Source organism: Candoia aspera, chromosome 1 (genome assembly GCF_035149785.1).
Source record: "Candoia aspera isolate rCanAsp1 chromosome 1, rCanAsp1.hap2, whole genome shotgun sequence".
In the NCBI taxonomy this organism is placed as follows: domain Eukaryota; kingdom Metazoa; phylum Chordata; class Lepidosauria; order Squamata; family Boidae; genus Candoia; species Candoia aspera.
In genome coordinates this window covers 270,866,454-270,887,871 of record NC_086153.1, presented here as the reverse complement: position 1 = coordinate 270,887,871, position 21,418 = coordinate 270,866,454, and the positions used below count along the sequence as shown (strand labels likewise).

The following is a 21,418-nucleotide window of genomic DNA, read 5'->3' as shown; positions in this document are numbered from 1 at the left end:
AGCATAGGGAAGAGGACCAAGTCCTGAGGATCTCCACACTGGAACAACCACAGGCACAGCCACTCTTCTCCACACACACTGACTGGACTACTCATTCAGGAAGGAGAAGAACCACTACAACACAATCCCTCCAAGCCTCCATCCTTGCGGGCAGCTCAGAAGAATATCATGGCTGAGAGGTGAACTAAGACTAGGAACAGTACACTCCCTCCACTCAGGTCTCAACACAGAGCCCAATGCCAATTCTATCCTATGCCCAAGACTGAACCTTGACTACAAGTGGTCCAGGAAGTCCATGCCACATTTGTAAATTCTTCAGTTATCTGTGGGCATAAGAAAACTCACAGCATTAAAATTAAACCTACTAGAAGCTTCTTGGACTATAAGATTTCCTTGGATGCATCCAGGGTATCTGTGCAAGAAAGTCTTAGGATCTGCAGCATTCAGAGGAAAAATGTAGAGGATATACTGTACCAACAGCATGCTTGTCTTCTCTCCAGCCACTAACTGTCAATATAGTTTTAAAAATCACCAGCGAGATAGCACAAAGGAATCACTGTCCCCATTTGCCTCCAGGTCGACCTGGACAGACTTTGAACACCCTAGATACTTATAGAAACAATAATTATTTCTGCCAATGCATTCCCAGAGAGAGGGTAGCAGAAGAAGAAATGACTTCCCCCTCTCTTCTTTCCTTCTCCCCACCCCCCCAAAAAAGAAAAAAAAGATATAAATGCATCAGAAGCTTCAAGCATGGCACTTGCCTTCCTGTCCTATATTTTTACAATACTGGGATATAGTAGTTATTACTTTATAAATATATCTATAAGCAGGTTATCTCACTTGATGCAATTGAGTCCTTCATTGCAATGAAGTGATAAGAGTGTCAAAAGACCCCTGTTGCACCAAAAGAGTTTGAGACCATGCACAGTCAACATAATTTCTGAAGATCAACTAAGAGTGTATCTGCATTTACCATTTAAGCTGCTGTCCAGTCTCATGTCATCTTGACTCTAAGCCGGTTTAAGAAAATCCTGTCCAGATGGAGACACTATTGCAACAGCTTGCAAGGTATTCAGTCTGAATGGCAGGCTACCATTGGACATGTGCCTCTCACCTTTCATTTCCAAGAAAGCAAATGACCAGTCACTTTCATTCCTATGGGCAGGACTTCCTGGAATATGTATTTGTGTGTGTGCCTGTATATATGTGCGTGCGCATACATTAAATTAAAATTAAACTGAATTTGTTTGTACACAAGGTTAAAGCATTAACAAATACATGCAGGCACAATAAGCAAATATAAGAAAATTAAAAGTAAATATCCTTTTCTTTTTGCCCTGTTTTTTTCCAAGTGTTTTTTCGAGTATCCTTACCATGAGTGCCAAAGTAGTACAATAAAAGGTTGTTGGTTTGAAACCCAGCAATTTTTTAAATCAGATTTTTCTTTCCCTGTGTTTTTTTAAAAACCCAGTGGTGCACCTTTTTACTGTTATTCCAGGCACCTCAGGTACAAGAATTTCATCCCCAGCTCCCCAACAACTCTTATGCTGAGGGTACAATTGTCCTTCCTTGAATGATTGGAAAAACAATGTATGGAGCATTGCTGTCACTCTGTAAGCACAGGGAAATGTTATCATTTGGGGTAGAAGGAGCTCTAAAAGGTAGAGGTATTATAGACTATATTTGGAAGAATGTTCCTGTCTTTACAAAGGAACCAATGACCTGCTGGGGTAGCCTGCAACAAACTGAAGCAGACTATCCCAAACAGACAGGAGCCTCAAGGTGATACAATACAGAAAAGTGCCCCTTGGAAGTGGAACAGAAAAACATGCCCTGAGATCATTTTGATGATGAGGGGGAATTATTAATGGGTGACACTGTTGGTTTCTGCCCTCCAGAAATAGTTGCTAGCCCGTTCTGGCAACAGGACAATTCAACAGTACAAATAAACTCTTAGTGTCCCTGATAGGTTTTGTTTTGATGATACAGTTCCTCGAGGTGCCAAATACCAGGCACAATCTATGAAACAAAAGATTAGACAGAGAGGTAATTTGGCAAAAGGATATATATGCATATAAATAAAGGATATTAGGTGATGATATTGAATTATAATTTTATTAAGTTACTGGGAATGTGATTTGAACTAATAGAATTTAAGCATTTTAATATAGGAGATAGAATGGAAAATATTTTTTTCTATTTATTGGAAGACCTGATTACTTAATACAAATGAACCACATCTCCAACAAGAATGAGCATTCTGGTCAATGCAACCTTTTTTGCTTGCATTGCAAGCCAAAATGCAGCAGCTGGGTTAAAACTCAATATGAACATACCTTTCAGTTGGAGTTTATTATAGTCTGCTAAAATAGATACTGCATATAACTTAGGGAGAAATCAGAATTTGTAAACTTATATAGCTGGCATTATGGAATTTTAGTTACAGTGATTGATATATTAATGTGTAATATAGTAGGGAAGACAGTAACATATGTATGAGAATATTCCCCTGGTCTCTGGGATGACCAAAATATAACCTAGCACAATCTATTTGTCTGAATGAATTGTTGAGAGAATGGTGTGAATGAAAGCCAAGATTCCTAAAATGAAGCAAGCATAGGATATTTAATCAGACACAGATATTTAATTTAGTAAAATATGTATACACACAGAAATTATTCCATGAAAGAGTTCATAAATGAAAAGGTCATACTGAAACTGATTTTGAGATGGAACAATTTGGTGCCAGGCAGATTCTAGGACATTTTGCCTGGACCACAGTCTTGACCCGTTTGCAACATTCAACCAAGTGAATTCTGGAAATGCTGCCTAAAAATATTGTAATTGATTGCAGGAACTCTGATATAGATTTCTGCTCCTTTTAGAAATGATGAACCTGAAAGGGTTATTTACAGCCTCTAATTTACAGCCTCTAACACTCATTCCAAGATTCTGTTTCTGCATCACAGCTAGTCTGATACAGTAGATCAGCAAAAATAGTTTAGAAAGAGGTCTGCTGACTGTTCCGAAACTCCCTGCCTCTGCTTCTGTGGAAGCAGCCAGTTATATCCTTGGATGCTCCTGAACAGGCAAACCTAGACCAAAAAGGATGCTAATTTAATCGAGAGATGTTTTCATCTTGCTAAGAAGTACACAAGGGCCTCAACAAATCAGAGCATCCACAACAGCATAGGACAATGAGGCAACAGAAGATCTTTCACTCTGAAGTGAATGATCATCTCTATTTTTCTGGGAAATGACTCATTTCAGTTGGTTTTTCCCAAAACAGGCTGGCAAAATACCATATACTCAGGGGACCAAAGTGCTATTTCTACAGGCCAAACTTCCTCTATAGTGTCTATCCCATAAGCACTTTCAAAATTACAGCACTGTTTCAAAACATACTGTTGTTTTTAGTGATGCATGTGCTTTTTGTGTATCCCATTACATATCTGCTTATATAAACAGAAGAAGTTTCTACTGAAACTATCAAAAAGTATCTTGCGACACTCAAGGATCTGGTTGAAATTTCTTGTTCTAAAATGCAGCAATTATGTAGCCAGAAGTTGTTTTTTTGCTGTTTTCACTGAAAATCAATTTCTTGTTCACTCATAATCACATCAGTGTAGCTCTCTATCTCGTATCACATATTGTGGCTTCCCTTCCTGCACTGCACAGATACACACACAAACACACTCACAGAAGCTGTAAGCTTTAAAAACTCTGAGCAGCATTTTAATTATACAACATCATTACGGTTTACAACTTGCTTAAGACTACCCCATGAGTTCATCAACTGAACTGGAATTTCAATCTTGTTTTACACATCCATCTTCAGTAAGCTACTACCGCTGAGCTCAGCCTAGCAAGCAAGCATCTTTCTTAAGAAACAAATTCTTCAACTAAATGGGACTGCTTCTTCCTTGATAAGTGTACATTCCCCCTTCTAAGAACTGTAAACATACAGTTAAAATTTTAGGTAAATTCAGTTTGTGTTTCAAAATATTTGAATCAAATAGTTATATTCCTCAGAATGCCAGAATTGGCTGCAAAACTCAATTGTCACAATATATTTTAAGAGCCGAGATTCTGAAAGTAATTTGACAGATGCTTAATTATTGTTGTTGATAGTAGCATCAGTTGTAGCAGAAGGCTCATTTAGATATTTTCTATCAAAGGGCAAAAGGTGGCAAATGTATTACTCAGATTTTTGAGGTACGTTGCCTAAGAGAGTGTGAAAAGCTGGCCTAAGGTCACTGAGTGAGCTTTGTAACTAAGTGAAGATTTGAAACTAGATCTCTTCTAACCACAATTTGGCCATAGGATAGGGCAAGGTAGTGTGAGGGAAAAGATAACTTCCCCATCCTGCAGTATGCTTGTGACTTCCCCCAATAACTGTGTTTCTTTCTCTTTCTTTAAACTAGAAGCTTCAGCTACAGACAGTAGGAAGCTTCCTTGATGGTGCTGACATTAAAACTTACAGTATTCTGAACTGAACAAAGGTTGGCCTCTGTAGTGAAATTTGCAAGGAGCACATGGGCTGTTTATTCTAGTGAAACAATTTCCAGGTTGGAAGACTATTGCAATAACCTACAGATAAGTTCCCAGCCCCAGTTGCTTTTTTTAATGTAATTAAAAACAACAATAATAATGGCATTATTTCTCTGGTCTAGCTGGTTATAAACAACTCTTGGTATGTCTAAGAAACTCCCCAATTGCTTGGGCCAAGGCTAGGATCTTTGCTAGCCTTTTAAATCTTTACTTCCCGACATGATTTCCCAAAAATACCTTTGGGCCTCCTATAGGCCTCACCAACATTCTTAACAAATAAAAATGGTGGCTAGTTGCAGCCAGGGCTCTCTTTGGAAAATGCTTCTCCACCTGCCCAAAGAAAAGCCTATGGTGAGCTACAGGAATTAGCAAGCCTGCTGGTGGGATGGAGCTGTGACCAAGTTGACCATCTTGCCTTCTGAGAAATGGGGAGGCCTGGTTGCAATCATTACAACAGCTCTCCCCTTGACAGCCACTTTTTCAGAGTGCCCACAACATGCTCTCCAAAGTCCCAATGTATCCTGCAGCAGAAAAGGTTGTCCCTCACCACCATAACCATTCAGCTTCTCTCTTTCCTGGAACTGATAGCACCTGAGCCTCAGTTGCTACTATTTCAGATATTCATGTGCAACATTTTTTCTCTCCATTCAATGACTGTTTTTCTGCCTGAGCTTTAGTACCCTCCACTGTCAATTGCATACTGACACCAATTCCCGGTGCCACCCGCACAGCACAGTCTTTACCATCTGCTTCGCAGAGCAGCACCTGCCTTCCTTTGCATTTTCCATGGCAATTGTCACAGGGAAAATCTTATTTAGCAAATGAAGCTGTATCCCAGAACAGTGTATAATTAAAAGTAGTCTGTGGTGGAACCTTCCTCACTGCTGTATAGATGAAACAAGAGAGAAGTTGATAAAAGATTACAGATGGGCAGCCTGTGAATAGTTACAGCGTGAGGCCCTGAAACTGTCACAGCCCCAGATGGAGAAGGGACAATATAACAGCAGAGAAGGGAAAGTTAAATGCATTCTCTGGTACCACACAGTTTAGCAGAAAACACATTTTGTGTCACTTTTAAGAGCATTCCCTGTTTTTTGCAGTTCCTTTAAATCAATGTTCTGGGAAGCAGTACTTCAAATTCTTTCAACTAGTTTCCTGCCCCCACTTTGCCATCTACAACAAACGCAGTTGCCTTGAGTCTTATGAAATACGTAAGCTATACTCAATGGAAGTAATTATTATCTATTATTTTTAAGATAGCCTTCTCAACCTGGTGACCTCCAGAAGTGTTGGTTGTTGATGATAGGAGTTTTGGTCTTACCTGGAAGTCCTTAGGTTGGGGAAAACTAACTTAAGTTGCTATAGCCTCTTATAGCTGTCCGTCTGGAATGTCTTTTCTCTGGGCATTCATAATTCTGTTTTGATAGAGCGACAATACTGGCACTTCAAAATTCCTTGTGACCCCTATAAGGCAGCAAAGAGTTAGAGTTTTCTGTATCTCCTTTGAGGATTAGGCATCTAGGGATCATCCTGATTTTTGCTGCCAAGATAGGGTGGCCCAGGTTTTGAGCAAATCCCATTTATTCACACTTCCTTGCCTCCCACCAGCACCATCTCTTAGGGTTTTAGCGTAATTCAGGAGACAGATCTATCTTCCATGATAAATTATTCCTTTGGCCCAGCTGAATTATAAACAACTCTGGTATATCAAGGATACTTCACAAACCCTTGGGCTAGGGCCACGACGTCTATGTTAGCCTTTATAATCTCTGCAAAAAATTCAATTGTGCAGTGTTTTTATGCCCATCCCTTAGGAAAGTAAGATCACCATGAAACAGATACACAACTACTAACCTCATAAGGTGACTTTCTAGGGGGGGATATGGTTTTGTCTTATTTCTATGACTTCAGGATGGAAAAGGCCACAAGATATGTTAAATGATCTTGGAACATTTTATAACCTAAAGCCCAGAGAAATGTGATCCTTCCATAGACTGAAATCCTTTACATTATTATCAGAGACTAACTGAAGTCAGGGGAACAGCTGATTTCACTGAACATGCTTAAACTTGTGCTGCTAATTTCTTTGCAGCTCATACTGTGTTGCACATATACTCTAAAGAGATCCTCAGTTCATTAGCTGAGCTGTCATCCCAAACAAAAATATTCTAAAAAAAAAGATTAATTACAACTTACATTACATTTTACTGCATGTAAAAAAGGGATTAATTACATCTGAATCCTAGATAGGGTAATCACAGTATTGCTCAATCAGTGTATACTTGTATTTTTTGACATGCAACTCTCTTCCCCAACCTAATTCATGTCTCTGTCTCCTTTGCTCACTAAAAATTGATCCACATCCAGAGCTTGCCAACTTTCAGCTGTAGAACACATTTTGAATGGAAGGAACATACTGTGAATGGCAGAAAACACAAGGAGGCAAGGGGCCTCCAAGCATATTCAGAATGCATTTTTATCAGGACTAAAATTCTACCCTCCCTCCCATCTTGCATTGTGCAACACCCTTTTTCCTAAAGGCAATGACTTCTTTAGAGGCACGACTTCTTTTATTCTAAGATCTCCCTCTACTGAATTCTTCATTTGGTGGGAAGAGTAGAGAAATGAGGCATCAGCCCCAGAATGTCCCCCCGCTACAAAAACCCCAGCCAGAGGACCCTCTGCCCCTCCAGTCATGCAGAAGTAGGAAACTGAAGCTGGAGCAGCTTAGTATATTTGGAGAGGGGCTCTGGCTTCCTCCAAGGAGGGTAAAAGATTGCCTTTTCTTGGTAAACCATAAGAACACAAGGTGGTGGAAAGGGGGTGTGTTAAGGGAGGCAGGCAAGGAGCAATCCATATCCGGAGGGGGTGGCAGGCAGGGAGGGAGACGGAGGGACTCACCTGCGTCCGAGGCACCTGCGGGAAGAGATTGAGCGTTGTGGGCCGTTTCGGCCTGTAGGTATCCATGGTTACTGGCGGGGGCTCCTTGATGGGATCGGGCGCCGTCCCTTCTTCGGCGGGGGTCTCCCCAGTTGCATCAATCAGGTCAAGCTGAAGCATCTCCGCCTGGAGCCGGCTCGCCTCCCCTCCGCCCACTCCCAAAACACTACTGGCCTGCAGATTCAAATGGCTCTGCCAGGATACAAAAGAGGGAGGGAGAGACAATGAATCATGAGACTGGGTTGTGCGAGAAGGCAGAAAAAGAGAGGTCAGGGAGTAATGCCGCGTTTCAGCAGCAGCAGCAGCATCTGCTCAGGTACAGCAGCTGAAAAGCGAAGGCAAGCAGCAGGCAGGAAAAGGAGTCCACTGTGATGGTCCAGTGCAGGACAGAAGGAAGAAGCGAAGCTGCCCGTTTCCTACCATGTCACAACTTCTTCTGGCAAGGCTATTTGGCATTGTGGACATCTGCTTGACTCCCCTCCTCCCTCGTTTATAACTGGCACACATTCAAGGAAACCCACGCCAAGTTGCTGAACCTGCATCTAGAATGCGGACCAAGGCACACTTGAGTGGAATGCTACTTCAGCTCATCAGTCCCTACAATAAATACTAAATATAAAGGAGACTGCTTTTTGCTATGTTGTGCTGGAGATGTGTATGTATATACATTATTTCTTTTGGAGCAATGGCAGTTTTTTAACGTTCCCCATGGCACACATGGGCTCTAGCGACATCTCACTTTTGGCATGACTCTATGATTTGCCATCAGCTGGGCCCCACCTTGTGAGTGAGACTGGCTTAAATTCTCTCTTCTTTTTTATCCATGTCCAATTCTCAGAGATTGCCTGGACAAGTCCCTGCAGTTTTCTTGGCAAGGTTTTTCAGAAGTGGGTTGCCACTGCCTGCTTCCTAGGGCTGAGGGAGAGTGACGGGCCCAAGGTCACCCAGCTGGCTTTGTGCCTAGGCAGGACTAGAACTCATGGTCTCCTGGTTTCTAGCCTGATGTATGAACCACTACACCAAACTGGCTCTCAAGTTCTCTTTAGCAGCATCAAATAAAGTAGTATTTTGTCCCTTATTCTGCCCCATGAATACACTCGAGGTTTATAAACTCTGTTAAGCTTCATCACCCACTGCCTTGGAGGTGACTGCAGTGTCCTGAAGCAGAGGCAGTAGAGGCAAGATTGGGACTGGCAACAGGGACAGCACATTCTATGCTGGTATAGTTTTCAGCTGAGTCAAGGGAGGGCGACTAGAATTAACTCAACAGTGGGAAAAGAGTCATCCAACTTTCTTTACTGCCAATATAATGGGAATGAAAATATATCTCCTCAGCTGTGACCAAAAGATAAATGAAGACACTATCAGTCATTAAGGAGGAGATAGCCATAGGTTTTAAATAATCATCATGGAGGCAACATAAAACTTGTTCTTATTCCAGTTATATTGACCCATCAATATTTATGCAACTTTAGAAGACACTGGAAACCCCCAATGGATATCATGCCATAGCATGATCCAGCCATTGTTGGGGTTATAGGGCTCTTCTTCATAGCCACCTTCATGTGCCTTTAGTGTCAATATAATTGGCTGGCAATGAGATGGAGACGGATCCTTGACAAAACTGGGGCACATTAGGCCTGCAGCAAGAAGTTATTTCTGGATGAGCCCATAAAGCCTGCCCCTATTACTGTTACATCAGCACAGTGGTCTATCAGAACTGTGCAATAAACTAGAGTCCTCAGCCAGCAGTTCTGTAGGTAAACTGGCCCTTGGTGGTCTATTGTAAGACTGAAATAGCCAGCAGTTGGAATGATGAGACCAACCTTTGCTTCATGAGCAAAGAAAGGAAGAATCTGAAAGCTGGCATTTCCTCCAGAATTGCCCCATTCATGCTCTGGTACCATAATTGGTAAATGTTTTCTCCACACTTTAGTATCATGTGGAAGAGGAAAGACAGCAGCCAACCCATTTGCTTTGCTCATTATGTGTTGCACACACAAAATCAGATCAGACCAATAGAGGCACCACAGGGATCAGCAACAGGGGCATGTTTGTCATAGTTTTCTGCTGATTAAAGGATAGATAGCATTTTAATTCAGGAGTGGGGAAATGTGTTAAAAGACACTGTAAATTACTAGTTGGGAGGGCATCTATGTCTATCTATTATTTTGGCAATGTTCTCACAGCTAGAAACATGGCACACAGATTGCAATATTTTTGGTACCAGACAAAAAGGTTTTAGATGCTTACCTGTTTTAATCTGTTGTGAACATTAAAACAAATTGTAAGGATTTTATGTTTTATACATGACAATGATTGGAAAAGTAGTATGCAATTTTTTTTCCAAATGTAAATACCATTCCCACCTCATCCTAAGCCTGTTCCAGCTTCCCATGAACAAGCATTGTGCTGGTATATGCTGATTGGCAGTAGGAATGATTAAGCAAACCACAGAAGCTCCTTCTGTAACTAGCTTAATGTGACTTATAAACCAGAAACTCTATCTTGCTCCACAAGTTCATGGTTCATATATCACAAAAACCACAAAAGTAGCATCTATGGTTTGACTATTCCCCTGGCAGAAGCCTACTGTAGAGGATGGAGATCATTCATGCTAAGTTTGACCTGAGCCAGTTTGGTGTAGTGGTTAAGGCACCAGGCTAGAAACCGGAAGACCGTGAATTCTAGTCCCTGGGTAACCTTGGGCCAGTCACTGTCTCTCAGCCCTAGGAAGGAGGCAATGGCAAACAATTTCTGAAATCTTGCCAAGAAAACTGCAGTGACTCGTCCAGGCAGTTACCAGGAGTCAAAACTGACTCAAAGGCATAAAAAAAAAAAAAGTGTGACCTGAGAATGTGACCTGTTTACCTTGTTATTAAAAATTAGGCAAGGGGAGGTAACATTCAGTAATAAAGAAATTTCACACTGCACCAGAAGAAAGAACTGAATCCATGTATTGTCTTTAAAGATGATTTAATTTCCTAGATCCAGGAGCAACCTTGCACTTAAGTAACTGCATAATGTTCCATCAAGTTGTCTACTCCTCCCCCATGATGGCATGATTCAAAGAGCATCGTGTCTAATATCTATTCTCAGTTTCTCTCGGGAAACATTGGGTGTGGTAAGCTCATACGCATGGAATGGAGGGAGATGTTAGGACAGGCTTACTTTTCTATATTCTTCACAGTAGCAATACTATTAGACTATGAGAGTTCTATATGGAAGAGTAAGGACTTAGAAGTACAAAAAATAGTGTAAGAAGCAAGAAATCATAAACACTCTTCCCATCCACTATTCCCCATGGCCTATAGTTAATCTGCAGAGGTCAATCAACCCCCTCCCCCATTTGCCTCTAGAACCAGAAGTGACCCTAGTTAAGAGAAAGTGACTACAGAGAGAGACTGCAGGGTGGCATAAACTATGGAAAAGGTAAGCTGAGTCCCCTACTTACCATATGCTTACAAGCTGGAACTTTAGATTGTAATTCTGCAGCCTTCTTTAAAAATGACTGGGAGAAATCCATAGCTAAGGAGTAGCCCAAGACATTTTGTCATCTGAGGCAGAGGAGCAAAAGGTATTTCCCAACCCCTGCAAAGTTAGTAATCATACAATAGTAATACAAGTGTAAAACAAAAACAAAAAATATCCTCTCATGGCACCCTGAATTTGCTGTTTGGGATGGCTGCCTCGTTCTGCCCAATTAAAGACTATTGGATTAGTAGATGAGATCAGAGATCTATCTGAAAAAATCGTCAGGAAAGCCACAGTGAAGTAAATTATTGCAGTGAATACTAAACATATAGGCTTATGACTAACATAGCTCATAAACAACAGCTGATTATATTCATCTAATGTAAAAACAGTCTGAATCTTCCATTTAGAATCTGACCAGTCTAAAAATGACACGATGTTAATTTTATTTTACTTTGGTAATACTTAAGGCTACATAGAATGATCTCAATTCAAATTCAGGGCAAGCCATCTAACATCACAGTGATCCAAATATACGCCCCAACCACAGATGCTGAAGAAGCTGAAGTAGAGCAGTTCTATGAGGATCTACAGCGCCTATTGGACAATATGCCTAAAAGAGACATTATTTTCATCACAGGAGACTGGAATGCTAAGGTGGGCAGTCAGATGAACCTGGAATTACAAGTAAGCATGGCCTGGGAGAACAAAACGAAGCAGGACATAGGCTGATAGAATTTTGCCAAGACAACTCACTCTGCATAACAAACACTCTCTTCCAACAACCTAAGAGACTGCTTTATACATGGACTTCACCAGATGGACAACACTGAAATCAGATTGACTACATCCTTTGCAACCAAAGGTGGTGGACATCTATACAGTCGGTAAAAACAAGACCTGGAGCTGAACTACAGGTTCAGATCACGAACTTCTTCTTGCACAATTTAGGATCAGACTAAAGAGATTAGGGAAGACCCACAGATCAGCTAGATATGAGCTCACTAATATTCTTAAGGAATATGCAGTGGAGGTGAAGAATCGATTTAAGGGACTGGACTTAGTAGATAGGGTCCCGGAAGAACTATGGACAGAAGTTCGCAACATTGTTCAGGAGGCAGCAACAAAATACATCCCAAAGAAAGAAAAAACCAAGAAGGCAAAATGGCTGTCTGCTGAGACACTAGAAGTAGCCCAAGAAAGAAGGAAAGCAAAAGGCAACAGTGATAGGGGGAGATATGCCCAATTAAATGCAAAATTCCAGAGGTTAGCCAGAATGGAAATTATTATAGAAAGGAATTATTTTTAAACAAGCAATGCGCAGAAGTGGAAGGAGACAATAGAATAGGAAGGATAAGAGACCTCTTCCAGAAAATTAGAAACATCGGAGGTAAATTCCAGGCTAAAATGGGTATGATCAAAAACAAAGATGGTAAGGACCTAACAGAAGAAGAAGAGATCAAGAAAAGGTGGCAAGAATATATGGAAGACCTGTATAAGAAGGATAACAGTATCGGGGATAGCTTTGATGGTGTGGTCAGTGAGCTAGATATCCTGAAGAGTGAGGTTGAATGGGCCTTAAGAAGCATTGCTAACAACAAGGTAGCAGGAGACGGTATCCCAGCTGAATTGTTCAAAATCTTGCAAGATGATGCTGTCAAGGTAATGCATGATACATGCCAGCAAATTTGGAAAACACAAGAATGGCCATCAGATTGGAAAAAATCAACTTAAATCCCCATACCAAAAAAGGGACACACTAAAGAATGTTCAAACTATTGAACAGTGGCACTCATTTCACATGCCAGTAAGGTAATGCCCAAGATCCTGCAAGGTAGACTTCAGCAATTCATGGAGCGAGAATTGCCAGATGTACAAGCTGGGTTTAGAAAAGGCAGAGGAACTAGGGACCAAATTGCCAATATCCGCTGGATAATGGAAAAAGCCAGGGAGTTTCAGAAAAACATCTATTTCTGTTTTATTGACTATTCTAAAGCCTTTGACTGTGTGGACCATAACAAATTGTGGCAAGTTCTTAGTGGTATGGGGATACCAAATCATCTTGTCTGTCTCCTGAGGAATCTGTATAACAACCAAGTAGCAACGAAATAAAGCCAGACTGCTCACTTGAGGGAATGATATTAAAGGCAAAACTGAAATACTTTGACCACATAATGAGAAGACAGGACACCCTGGAGAAGATGCTGATGCTAGGGAGAGTGGAAGGCAAAAGGAAGAGGGGCTGACCAAGGGCAAGATGGATGGATGATATTCTAGAGGTGACAGACTTGTCCCTGGGGGAGCTGGGGGTGTTGACGACTGACAGGAGGCTCTGGTGTGGGCTGGTCCATGAAGTCACGAAGAGTCAGAAGCGACTGAACGAATAAACAACAGGAAAAAATACTTTATGGAGCACATTGTTAGTAGGTATCCTGTGATCTGAAGAACAGTATGAACCCAAACCATGGAAAGACACACACATAATGTGAAATCTGTATATAAGACTGTGACATATTCTATAGGCAGGTATATCGTCTGTTTTCTGTCTAACTGGATATAAATTTATTGGCAAGCTATAAGCAATCAACAGATTCCAGGAATACATGTATTAGTGTGTTGCAGTAATACCCTCTCCCAAAAACATTTCTAGAATTTAAAAGGGCATAATAATTGATAGATTAGAAATCACTTCATAAATGCAACTTCCCAGCAGTTGCACATACAGTAAAATACACTGATGTGTAAACCATCATCCAGCCACAACTCAAATGTCCTCCTATCCTGAGTAAGAGTTTAGTCACATGTCTAGCAACTAAACAATCTAATAGTGCTTGCAGGGAAGGAGCAAGTACTGTACTAGCTTATACAAATCAGATACTGACCTTTGCTGCCACCTACAGGTCATTGCCTACTGATACATGAATAGCCTAAAGTAGTAAAGCTGAAGCAGTTTGAACATGACAAATTGTCCAAACTCCGTTAATACAGAATCCAATGCTTGACAGAATGAAATTGTAACCTCTAAATGTTCTGGAGGTGTAAATACTATATGCTGAATGGTATTTTCAGAGAAATACTATTTTTCTGAATGCTTTTCATTGGTGAATTAGAAAGATTTCCAGTAGTAAGAGACAAAAACCATCCAGAAGTCCTAAAAGCATAGGGGTGGAAAGATAATAATTAATAATAATAATGTATTAAGCTTGTATGCCACCTGACTCTCAAAAACTCTAGGTGGATTTAAAGGGTACACTGAGTTGTACACTTTTTTTTTTAAAGCAGGGATGTTCCGTGGAGGTTCCCCCTTAACACTTTCCAAATTGCAGAACACCATAAGAGGTTCTCAAAAAGCAAATCTTTCTAGATGATGCAAACAGGCAAGTTAAAAGAGAAATCTGATCTCTAAGGAAACTGCTTAATGACATCGAACGTGCTTATTAGGTATCAATGGAAGAATGTTTACTGCCCAATAGTATCATATCTCTAAAAAAGATGTCACAGTCATAGATAGTACAACAGAAGAGCAAAAGAATCTCAATCATCTGTACTAAACCTGATATGCCAACTCTTTTTTATTGCTCCAGATACTTGAAACAACCAGCAGCTTTTAAAAGTGCATTTAGATTCTAACCCAAACCCTGGATTTTTGAAGGCTCAAGATTTACTTGATCACTGTGAATGAGAAGTCGTGAGCTTGAAATTGTTATTATTATTATTATTATTATTGATGAGCATGTGTGCAATTCACCAGCAAGCACAGTAGGTAGAAATGGATGAAATAGCCCATGTAGAATTTGAAGCTAGAAAGTGAGAGAAATCCAGGGGCTGTGGGTTCTGCTGCTTGTGTTCAGGAACCTGTTTGCTTCCAAAGGCCTGTTACCACCTTTTGTCCTGCTTGGACATGATCATCTCGGGCAGTGTGGAAACAGGATAGTCTCTATCCCTTTAGTTAACCAATCTATTTTGTAAGACAAATAGGTCATTCAGATGTTGCAGAATTAAAATTCATTTATGTACTTCAATTTGGGGTGTATTTTTATAACTCCCCCTTCACCTCTTCCATGGCAGCAGTTGCTCCATTATTTTAAACATTTCTTTAGCCCTATAGAAATATTTATATGAAAGTTTGAGCTAATGGGATTGTATCAGTAGAAAATCTAGTCTATTCTCTATTTAACTCAGAGCTCTATTATTAATTCTTTGTTCTGCTTCCAAACCATAGTCATTCAACCTGTCGTCACAGGTTACAACTTGAGCACTTTCATACACATAGTAGTCAGCACTTGCCTTTGGGGATCTGAGATTTGGATCACCAAGCTGTTTTTTCTACATTCTGTATTTAAGAAATGCAGCTGTATTTTAAAAACAATATACATATTCTTAGATAATATGCATAGTGCAGCAGAAAATTCCTATTTACAGATATACAGAAATGTTAAAAACAGTGATTTGGGGGAAGAAACAAACTATAATAGTTTTCAAACTGATCTGCTTTTATTTTATAAGTGCTTCCCTAATAACTGATTTCTATAACATTAAAGATTTAAAGAGTTTAGCATAATGAAATGAATAATATTAATATTATTTCAGCACATCTTCACCAGTTGTCTACCTTACTTCAGTAGAAGCATTCAGTAGATGAATATTCAGATCCTGAAAAATCTTACCTTCATGCTTTCTTGCCCAGATTTTCAGGTGTTGAACTTCAACTTCCATAATTTCCTCTACTTTCTAGGAGGTTATGAAAGAAATCCATATCAGGAGCACCGGCAGGAGGGGGCGGGGAGGCACTCAAAAGAGTCGGGATGGTGGCTGTGACTGTGGAACTGAAATCCCACCCCTTTTTTACGTGCAATATGCAAAGCCATCATCCTGAATTTTTTTTTGACACACACACACCACAGATACCTGTGTCCAGCACATTTGGATGTGCCTAGCTGGGTGAGGCTGGAAGCTTTCTTTTATAATTCATGTTTTCTCTACACATTTTCACTACAAATATTTCACAGCATTTGTTTTTATGGTGTTGGATTTAATAATTGTTGCCCTTGGAAGTTTGTTGCTTTAATTTCAGATTTTTGTGTTTATCCCTAGTAATTATAATCACTGATTTATTTATATATGTATTTATATGCCACCTACTCCAAGGATGCTCAAATACTAATTTAATCAGAAATTAATTCCATTGTCTTCCACTGAGATTACTCTATCCTTATGTATATCAATCAACCTAGAAATAAATAATATTCAATTCAGCATGTCTTACAGCAAAGGAAGTTTATCGAATAACAAGCATAGTGACAAATTTAAGTTTATATAGACCAGCATACTTGAGTTCCTTTTTTAATGTTATTTCTTCATCAAATACCAAGCTTGCTGGATGAGTTCTGACACAATGAACAACCTAATGAGGAATCAAAAGGACTGGAACTGGAGCATTTCCATCTTTGGCTCTGGATGCGGTGGCATTGCCTCATTCATATTTGATATGCAATCTGGGGGTCCTTCTGGACCTACTGCTCTTGTTCAAAGAACAGGTGGCAGCAGAGGCTAGGGAGGTGTTTTCACAACTGCATCTTATGCGCCAATTGCACCTGTTCCTGGACCTGGAGGCCCTGCTCAGTCATTCACTCTTTAGTCACCTCCCAATTGGATTATTGCAATGTGCTCTACATGAGGCTATCCTTGAAGATTCCTGGAAGCTTCAGTTGTTTCAGAGTGCAGTGGCGTAGGTAGTTATGGGCACAGTTTGTGGCGCTCATGTGACTCCACTACTCTGCAAACTGCCCTGGTTCCCAATAAGCTTCTGGGTGCAATTCAAAGTGATTATCAACCTTAAAGCTCTACATGGTATAGGACCAGGTTACTTGTGGGACCACTTTCTCCCAAGAACATCTGCCTACCCACACACTCTGGTAGGGAGGACATGCTCCTGGTTTCCTCATTTAAATACTGCCATCTCAAGGGACCTAGGAAACATGCCTTTTCAGTGGCCTGTCCCTGTTCTCTGGAATGAGTGTCTGATTTTTCAAGCCATGGAATTGGCATTTTTGTTTCTAACTCTTAACATAGCACATTGAAATAGTCTGCAGAACTTCAAATTTGGCTGTATCAGATGCTGAGATGGTTTAAATTTGCAATTAGACTGCTGGAATGATCAAGCAGCAATGGATTCTCAAATTTTTGAAACTATGAAACCTTTCCATCTTTTTTAACGCTTCTCCCCTACCTCCCTTTTCTTTCTTTTCACTTTATTATATGAAGACTTCTGGAAAATTCATAAGCTTACAGACCAGACTGTATAGTACTTTGGATTTCATTTCCAAAAGGAACTTCAGAGTAAACATGAGTGAAGATATGACACCTAACTGCAACTCTTTAAAATGGCTGGGTCTTTTTCCTGGGATTACATTATTTCCTTCCACAGCTGCCACACGATGCTAGGAAAGGGTGATCTGCTTTAAGGTGTTGCATTCCTACACACTCCAAATGATCTTTTGGAATTCAAACTTGAAGTTCTGCACAGCCCTATTGCAGATAGTTGTTTTTTTTATCTGACTTGGCTTAAGACTGATCTGAAAGACTAAAGTGACTATCTTTACATTATTTTAACAGTAGAAATGTCCTGTGTTTTTGGCCACTGTGTGCTTCAACTTCATCCTGCATGGGAGCTCATTAATCCTAAATCAGCATGATCCACAGCCATCCCTTATAGACCATGATTTACACACTGACAATTTTAAGTCATCACTTTCTTTGCCAAATAGCTACTTTCCCTTATTCGATTTACACCAGTATACTTTTATAAATTTCTAGCTTCCTGGAGTCATACATAAAGCAGGCACAGAGTTTGCATTATGTTATCAGCTCACATTCTTGCTCCTTCACATAATATGTAATATGTAGGAGTAAGAATAATTGCCTATGTCAAGTGTATTTCCTAAACACTTAGCTTTGCCTAAGAACAAGGACTCTGGAAGATTTCCAACTGAACCTTTTTGATCAAGCATTGGCACATTTTATTTATTTTAAAATATTTTTATACCCTTCCAATAAATACAGACACTGTGTGGTTCACAACACAGAAGCTGAACCCCCTCTACTCCATACTAAAACAACACAATAACTAGATGGTTATTTAACAACTACTCAATATGGGCCAGAATGGGTTTTATGGCCATCTGAAACAAAAGTAGGGCAGCAGCCAGGTACATCTCTGGGACCAATGTATTCCACAGTGTGAAAGCTAGAGGCAGGATCCTCAGTGGACCTATGAGTGTCCATGGGGTGCAATGACAAAATCATTGGCTTCTATAGACACATTGGAGCAAACCCAATCTAGATGTTCAGACTGGTGAGCCAAATCACATTTGGTAGGGTGGCCCCATTTGATTTCTTTTCCTCCAACTTAATTGGCCAGGAATTCAGCATTATTGATTCATGGGCTAAATTAATCCAATTTATTTCTATATTTGGTAAGCTTTCCTGCAAGAACAAGTAGGGAGTCCACATTGTAAGATATAATTATTTTGTCTATCACTACAAACCTTAGATTCCTGCTAATATCTCTGTTTATATGAATATTTTAAACCAGCATTCAGACAATGAAATTGTCATAAGTACTGATGGTGAGCAGGAGGGGGCCCCTATCCAGGGGGGAAAACGCATGCTTAGTAGAGAGAATTTGAGCTGTCATTCAAAGAGACACAGATCAGACCCGCCTTGACTTTTGGGGTTTATCTGTATGGGTTTTTCCCACACTTCTTCAGTTTGTTAGGATTTTCTGTCTAATGTAGCAGTAATAAAGCACTAGAGACCTATTCCTTGTCTCAGCATGGTTCCTGACTGTTAGGACAGAAACTTACTATTAGTAGTTCCTGTTCACTCACCTGAGAAGAATATAACTGAGTCTCACATCAACCTCCCATAGTGGAAGGTATTATTTTCTTACCTTGGGGTTATATAAATAGATTAAAAATTGTGATTTATTTGTTTTTACAGTGCAACACTTTTCATGTTTCCTTAGCTGTAGGTAAAGGTAAAGGTTTCCCTTGACGTAAAGTCCAGTCGAGTCCGACTCTAGGGGGCGGTGCTCATCTCCGTTTCTAAGCCTTGGAGCCGGCGTTGTCATAGACACTTCCGGGTCATGTGGCCAGCATGACTCACGGAACGCCGTTACCTTCCCGCCGAAGCGGTACCAATTAATCTACTCACATTTGCATGTTTTCGAACTGCTTGGTGTGCAGAAGCTGGGATTAACAACGGGAGCTCACCCCGCCGCGCGGTTTCGAACCGCCGACCTTCCGATCGACAGCTCAGCGGTTTAACCCGCAGCGCCACCGCGTCCCACCTCCTTAGCTGTACCTAGTAGTTTTTTTCCTATGTTTTTACCCCCCACCCCCAAAAAGTATATTTTATTGTAACTGGCCAGAAAATATTTCTTAGGTAAACCTAATTATTCTTCAGGGAGCATGCAGGGATCCAGATTCAGAGAATGTACTATAGCTTCCAGTTACCTGGGAATAGAGGGAAGCCTATGATGAACATCTGGATAACTTCAAGTATTAGAAAAAAGAATCTTGATCCCCAATAGCAAAAATATTTTTGTCCATCAACAATTGGGACATATGGAATCACAACTGTTCAAAGCTGTCTTGCTATTTGGGTCAACACCTTTGTCAAACATTTATTTTCCAATAGTGTTTTATCCTATACTACAACTGAACTGTTTTGTCTCCAGTCTTCTTCATTATCTCTGACATATGTACAGACAGACATTATGCCTGGGTGCTCTTCACAATGAACAAATGCTAGTTCTAATTTTATGGTGCATATATTGTTCAATTTTTTAAAAATCTACAGTCCTACATTCAATGCAGAAGATATTTCTCCTTTGCACTTTTACTATTCTGAATACTTTTATCAAAAAGAAAAATGCCTTTGTTAACTCCAGACATCAATGAATAGCACTGTCTAGTTGAGAGGTTTTCAAATTTTTTAGTCTGTGGAACCTCTTTGTTAAAATAAACATTTCCCAGAACCCTTGATCAAGAGTCAAAGCTCCAGTGGTAGAAAATAGTTTGTGTTCAAATGAACCTTTTTTTTTTTTGCCTTTTTTGTCTCACACAGAACCTCATCAACTTCTCAAGTTGAAAAAGTTTGGTGTATTTGACTGGTGTCCTCCTAAGCACCTTGCATTTTAAAAATTAATGGCATTTACCTGGCAACATGATATGCTTTACAATGTCACTGTGCACCTTCTACTTCAAACAGAATCAGTATGGGTTTAATTAAGTCAGAGAGAAGTGGATCTTACCATGATAAACTGTTGCTTTACTAATAAAACAGCTGGTAAGGGACAGCTTGAAGTGGTTTTTTGCCTCCCTAACTTCACAACAGGCGAGCAACATTTGTGCTCCTGCAGGCCACATCTGATGCCTGTTCAGAGGGACAGACACACATGCATAAATCATCTCTCAATGTATCATCTTATGACTGCCATTAGCAGTGAGGAAACAGCAATCTATGTCATGATGCTCAACTAAAGACTGATTAACTGATGGTAAGGGACAAATAGCCAGAACTTTGCAGTCTGCAATAGTAAGGGGCAAAAATCTAGCTCTCCCTTCACAGTTGCCAGAAGAATCTAAAGAACCTGCCTTTCTTTTTAAAAAAACTGAGGCAATAAGTGAAATTGTTGTGGATCTGCTGCACTGTCCACTCCACTTACCCAGTGCTACAGAAACCAACAGATTTTCCTTTTATTCTACAGAAATTAAGATAAAAGTAGGTGAATGGACTAATAGAACAGCAGGGCATAGGATTTCGTTTTCTCTCATTATTCTGCACCTTAAAGGGGCCAGCATAAATAATCCTAGATTTACTCTAAAAGTAGCACAACTATTTCTTCTGCCCAAGTAAAAGAAAAAGTTATGTTCTACGGCAGCATCTCAAAGATTTGCACTCCAATCACATAATTATGAGTTAAAACAGCCAATGAGTTTCTCATAATCTTCTGCAAATAAGATGCCTGATTGGTGTTCCAATTTTGAATAAATGACCTCAAAATTTTATAAAGTTATTTGAAATCAGTTTTTATTGTACAGTGCAGATTCTATACTTAATGAATTTAGACTCTTTGCATCATTTTTTCCCCCAACCCTCACATATTATGCAATGTCCTTCAGAGGAAATTCTTCTTCCTTTACAAGAAAAGCCATTAACATTTTTTTATGTATGTTCATAGTTCTTTCTCATCTTCTTTTATGCACAGTTTTAGTACCTTTTTGCAACTTTGTTTGGTGTTCAGGTATTCTTGGTCAAAAGGTATTATCACTGAAGTTGCTTTTTAAATTACTTTCTATCTTTCTATCTACCTATCTAGTGTGTGTGTGTATATATAGTATGCCTTTATTCTTCGTGTGCCTTTTTATGCTTGGTCTCAAAACAA

At 39.9% G+C, this 21,418-nt stretch overlaps 2 protein-coding genes across 3 annotated transcripts in view; both read right to left on the bottom strand.

Annotated features, from left to right (window-relative positions):
* CRY2 (cryptochrome circadian regulator 2) overlaps window positions 1-21,418 on the bottom strand; it is a 115,289-nt gene that overhangs the window by 15,957 nt on the left and 77,914 nt on the right. The gene's annotated exons all lie outside the window — the stretch shown is intronic.
* MAPK8IP1 (mitogen-activated protein kinase 8 interacting protein 1) overlaps window positions 1-21,418 on the bottom strand; it is a 57,485-nt gene that overhangs the window by 15,957 nt on the left and 20,110 nt on the right. For both annotated transcript variants that reach the window (XM_063289655.1, XM_063289657.1), the window contains exon 3: window positions 7,456-7,686. In XM_063289655.1, coding sequence (XP_063145725.1) covers window positions 7,456-7,686 — 231 coding nt within the window. The remainder of the gene's footprint in view (window positions 1-7,455; window positions 7,687-21,418) is intronic.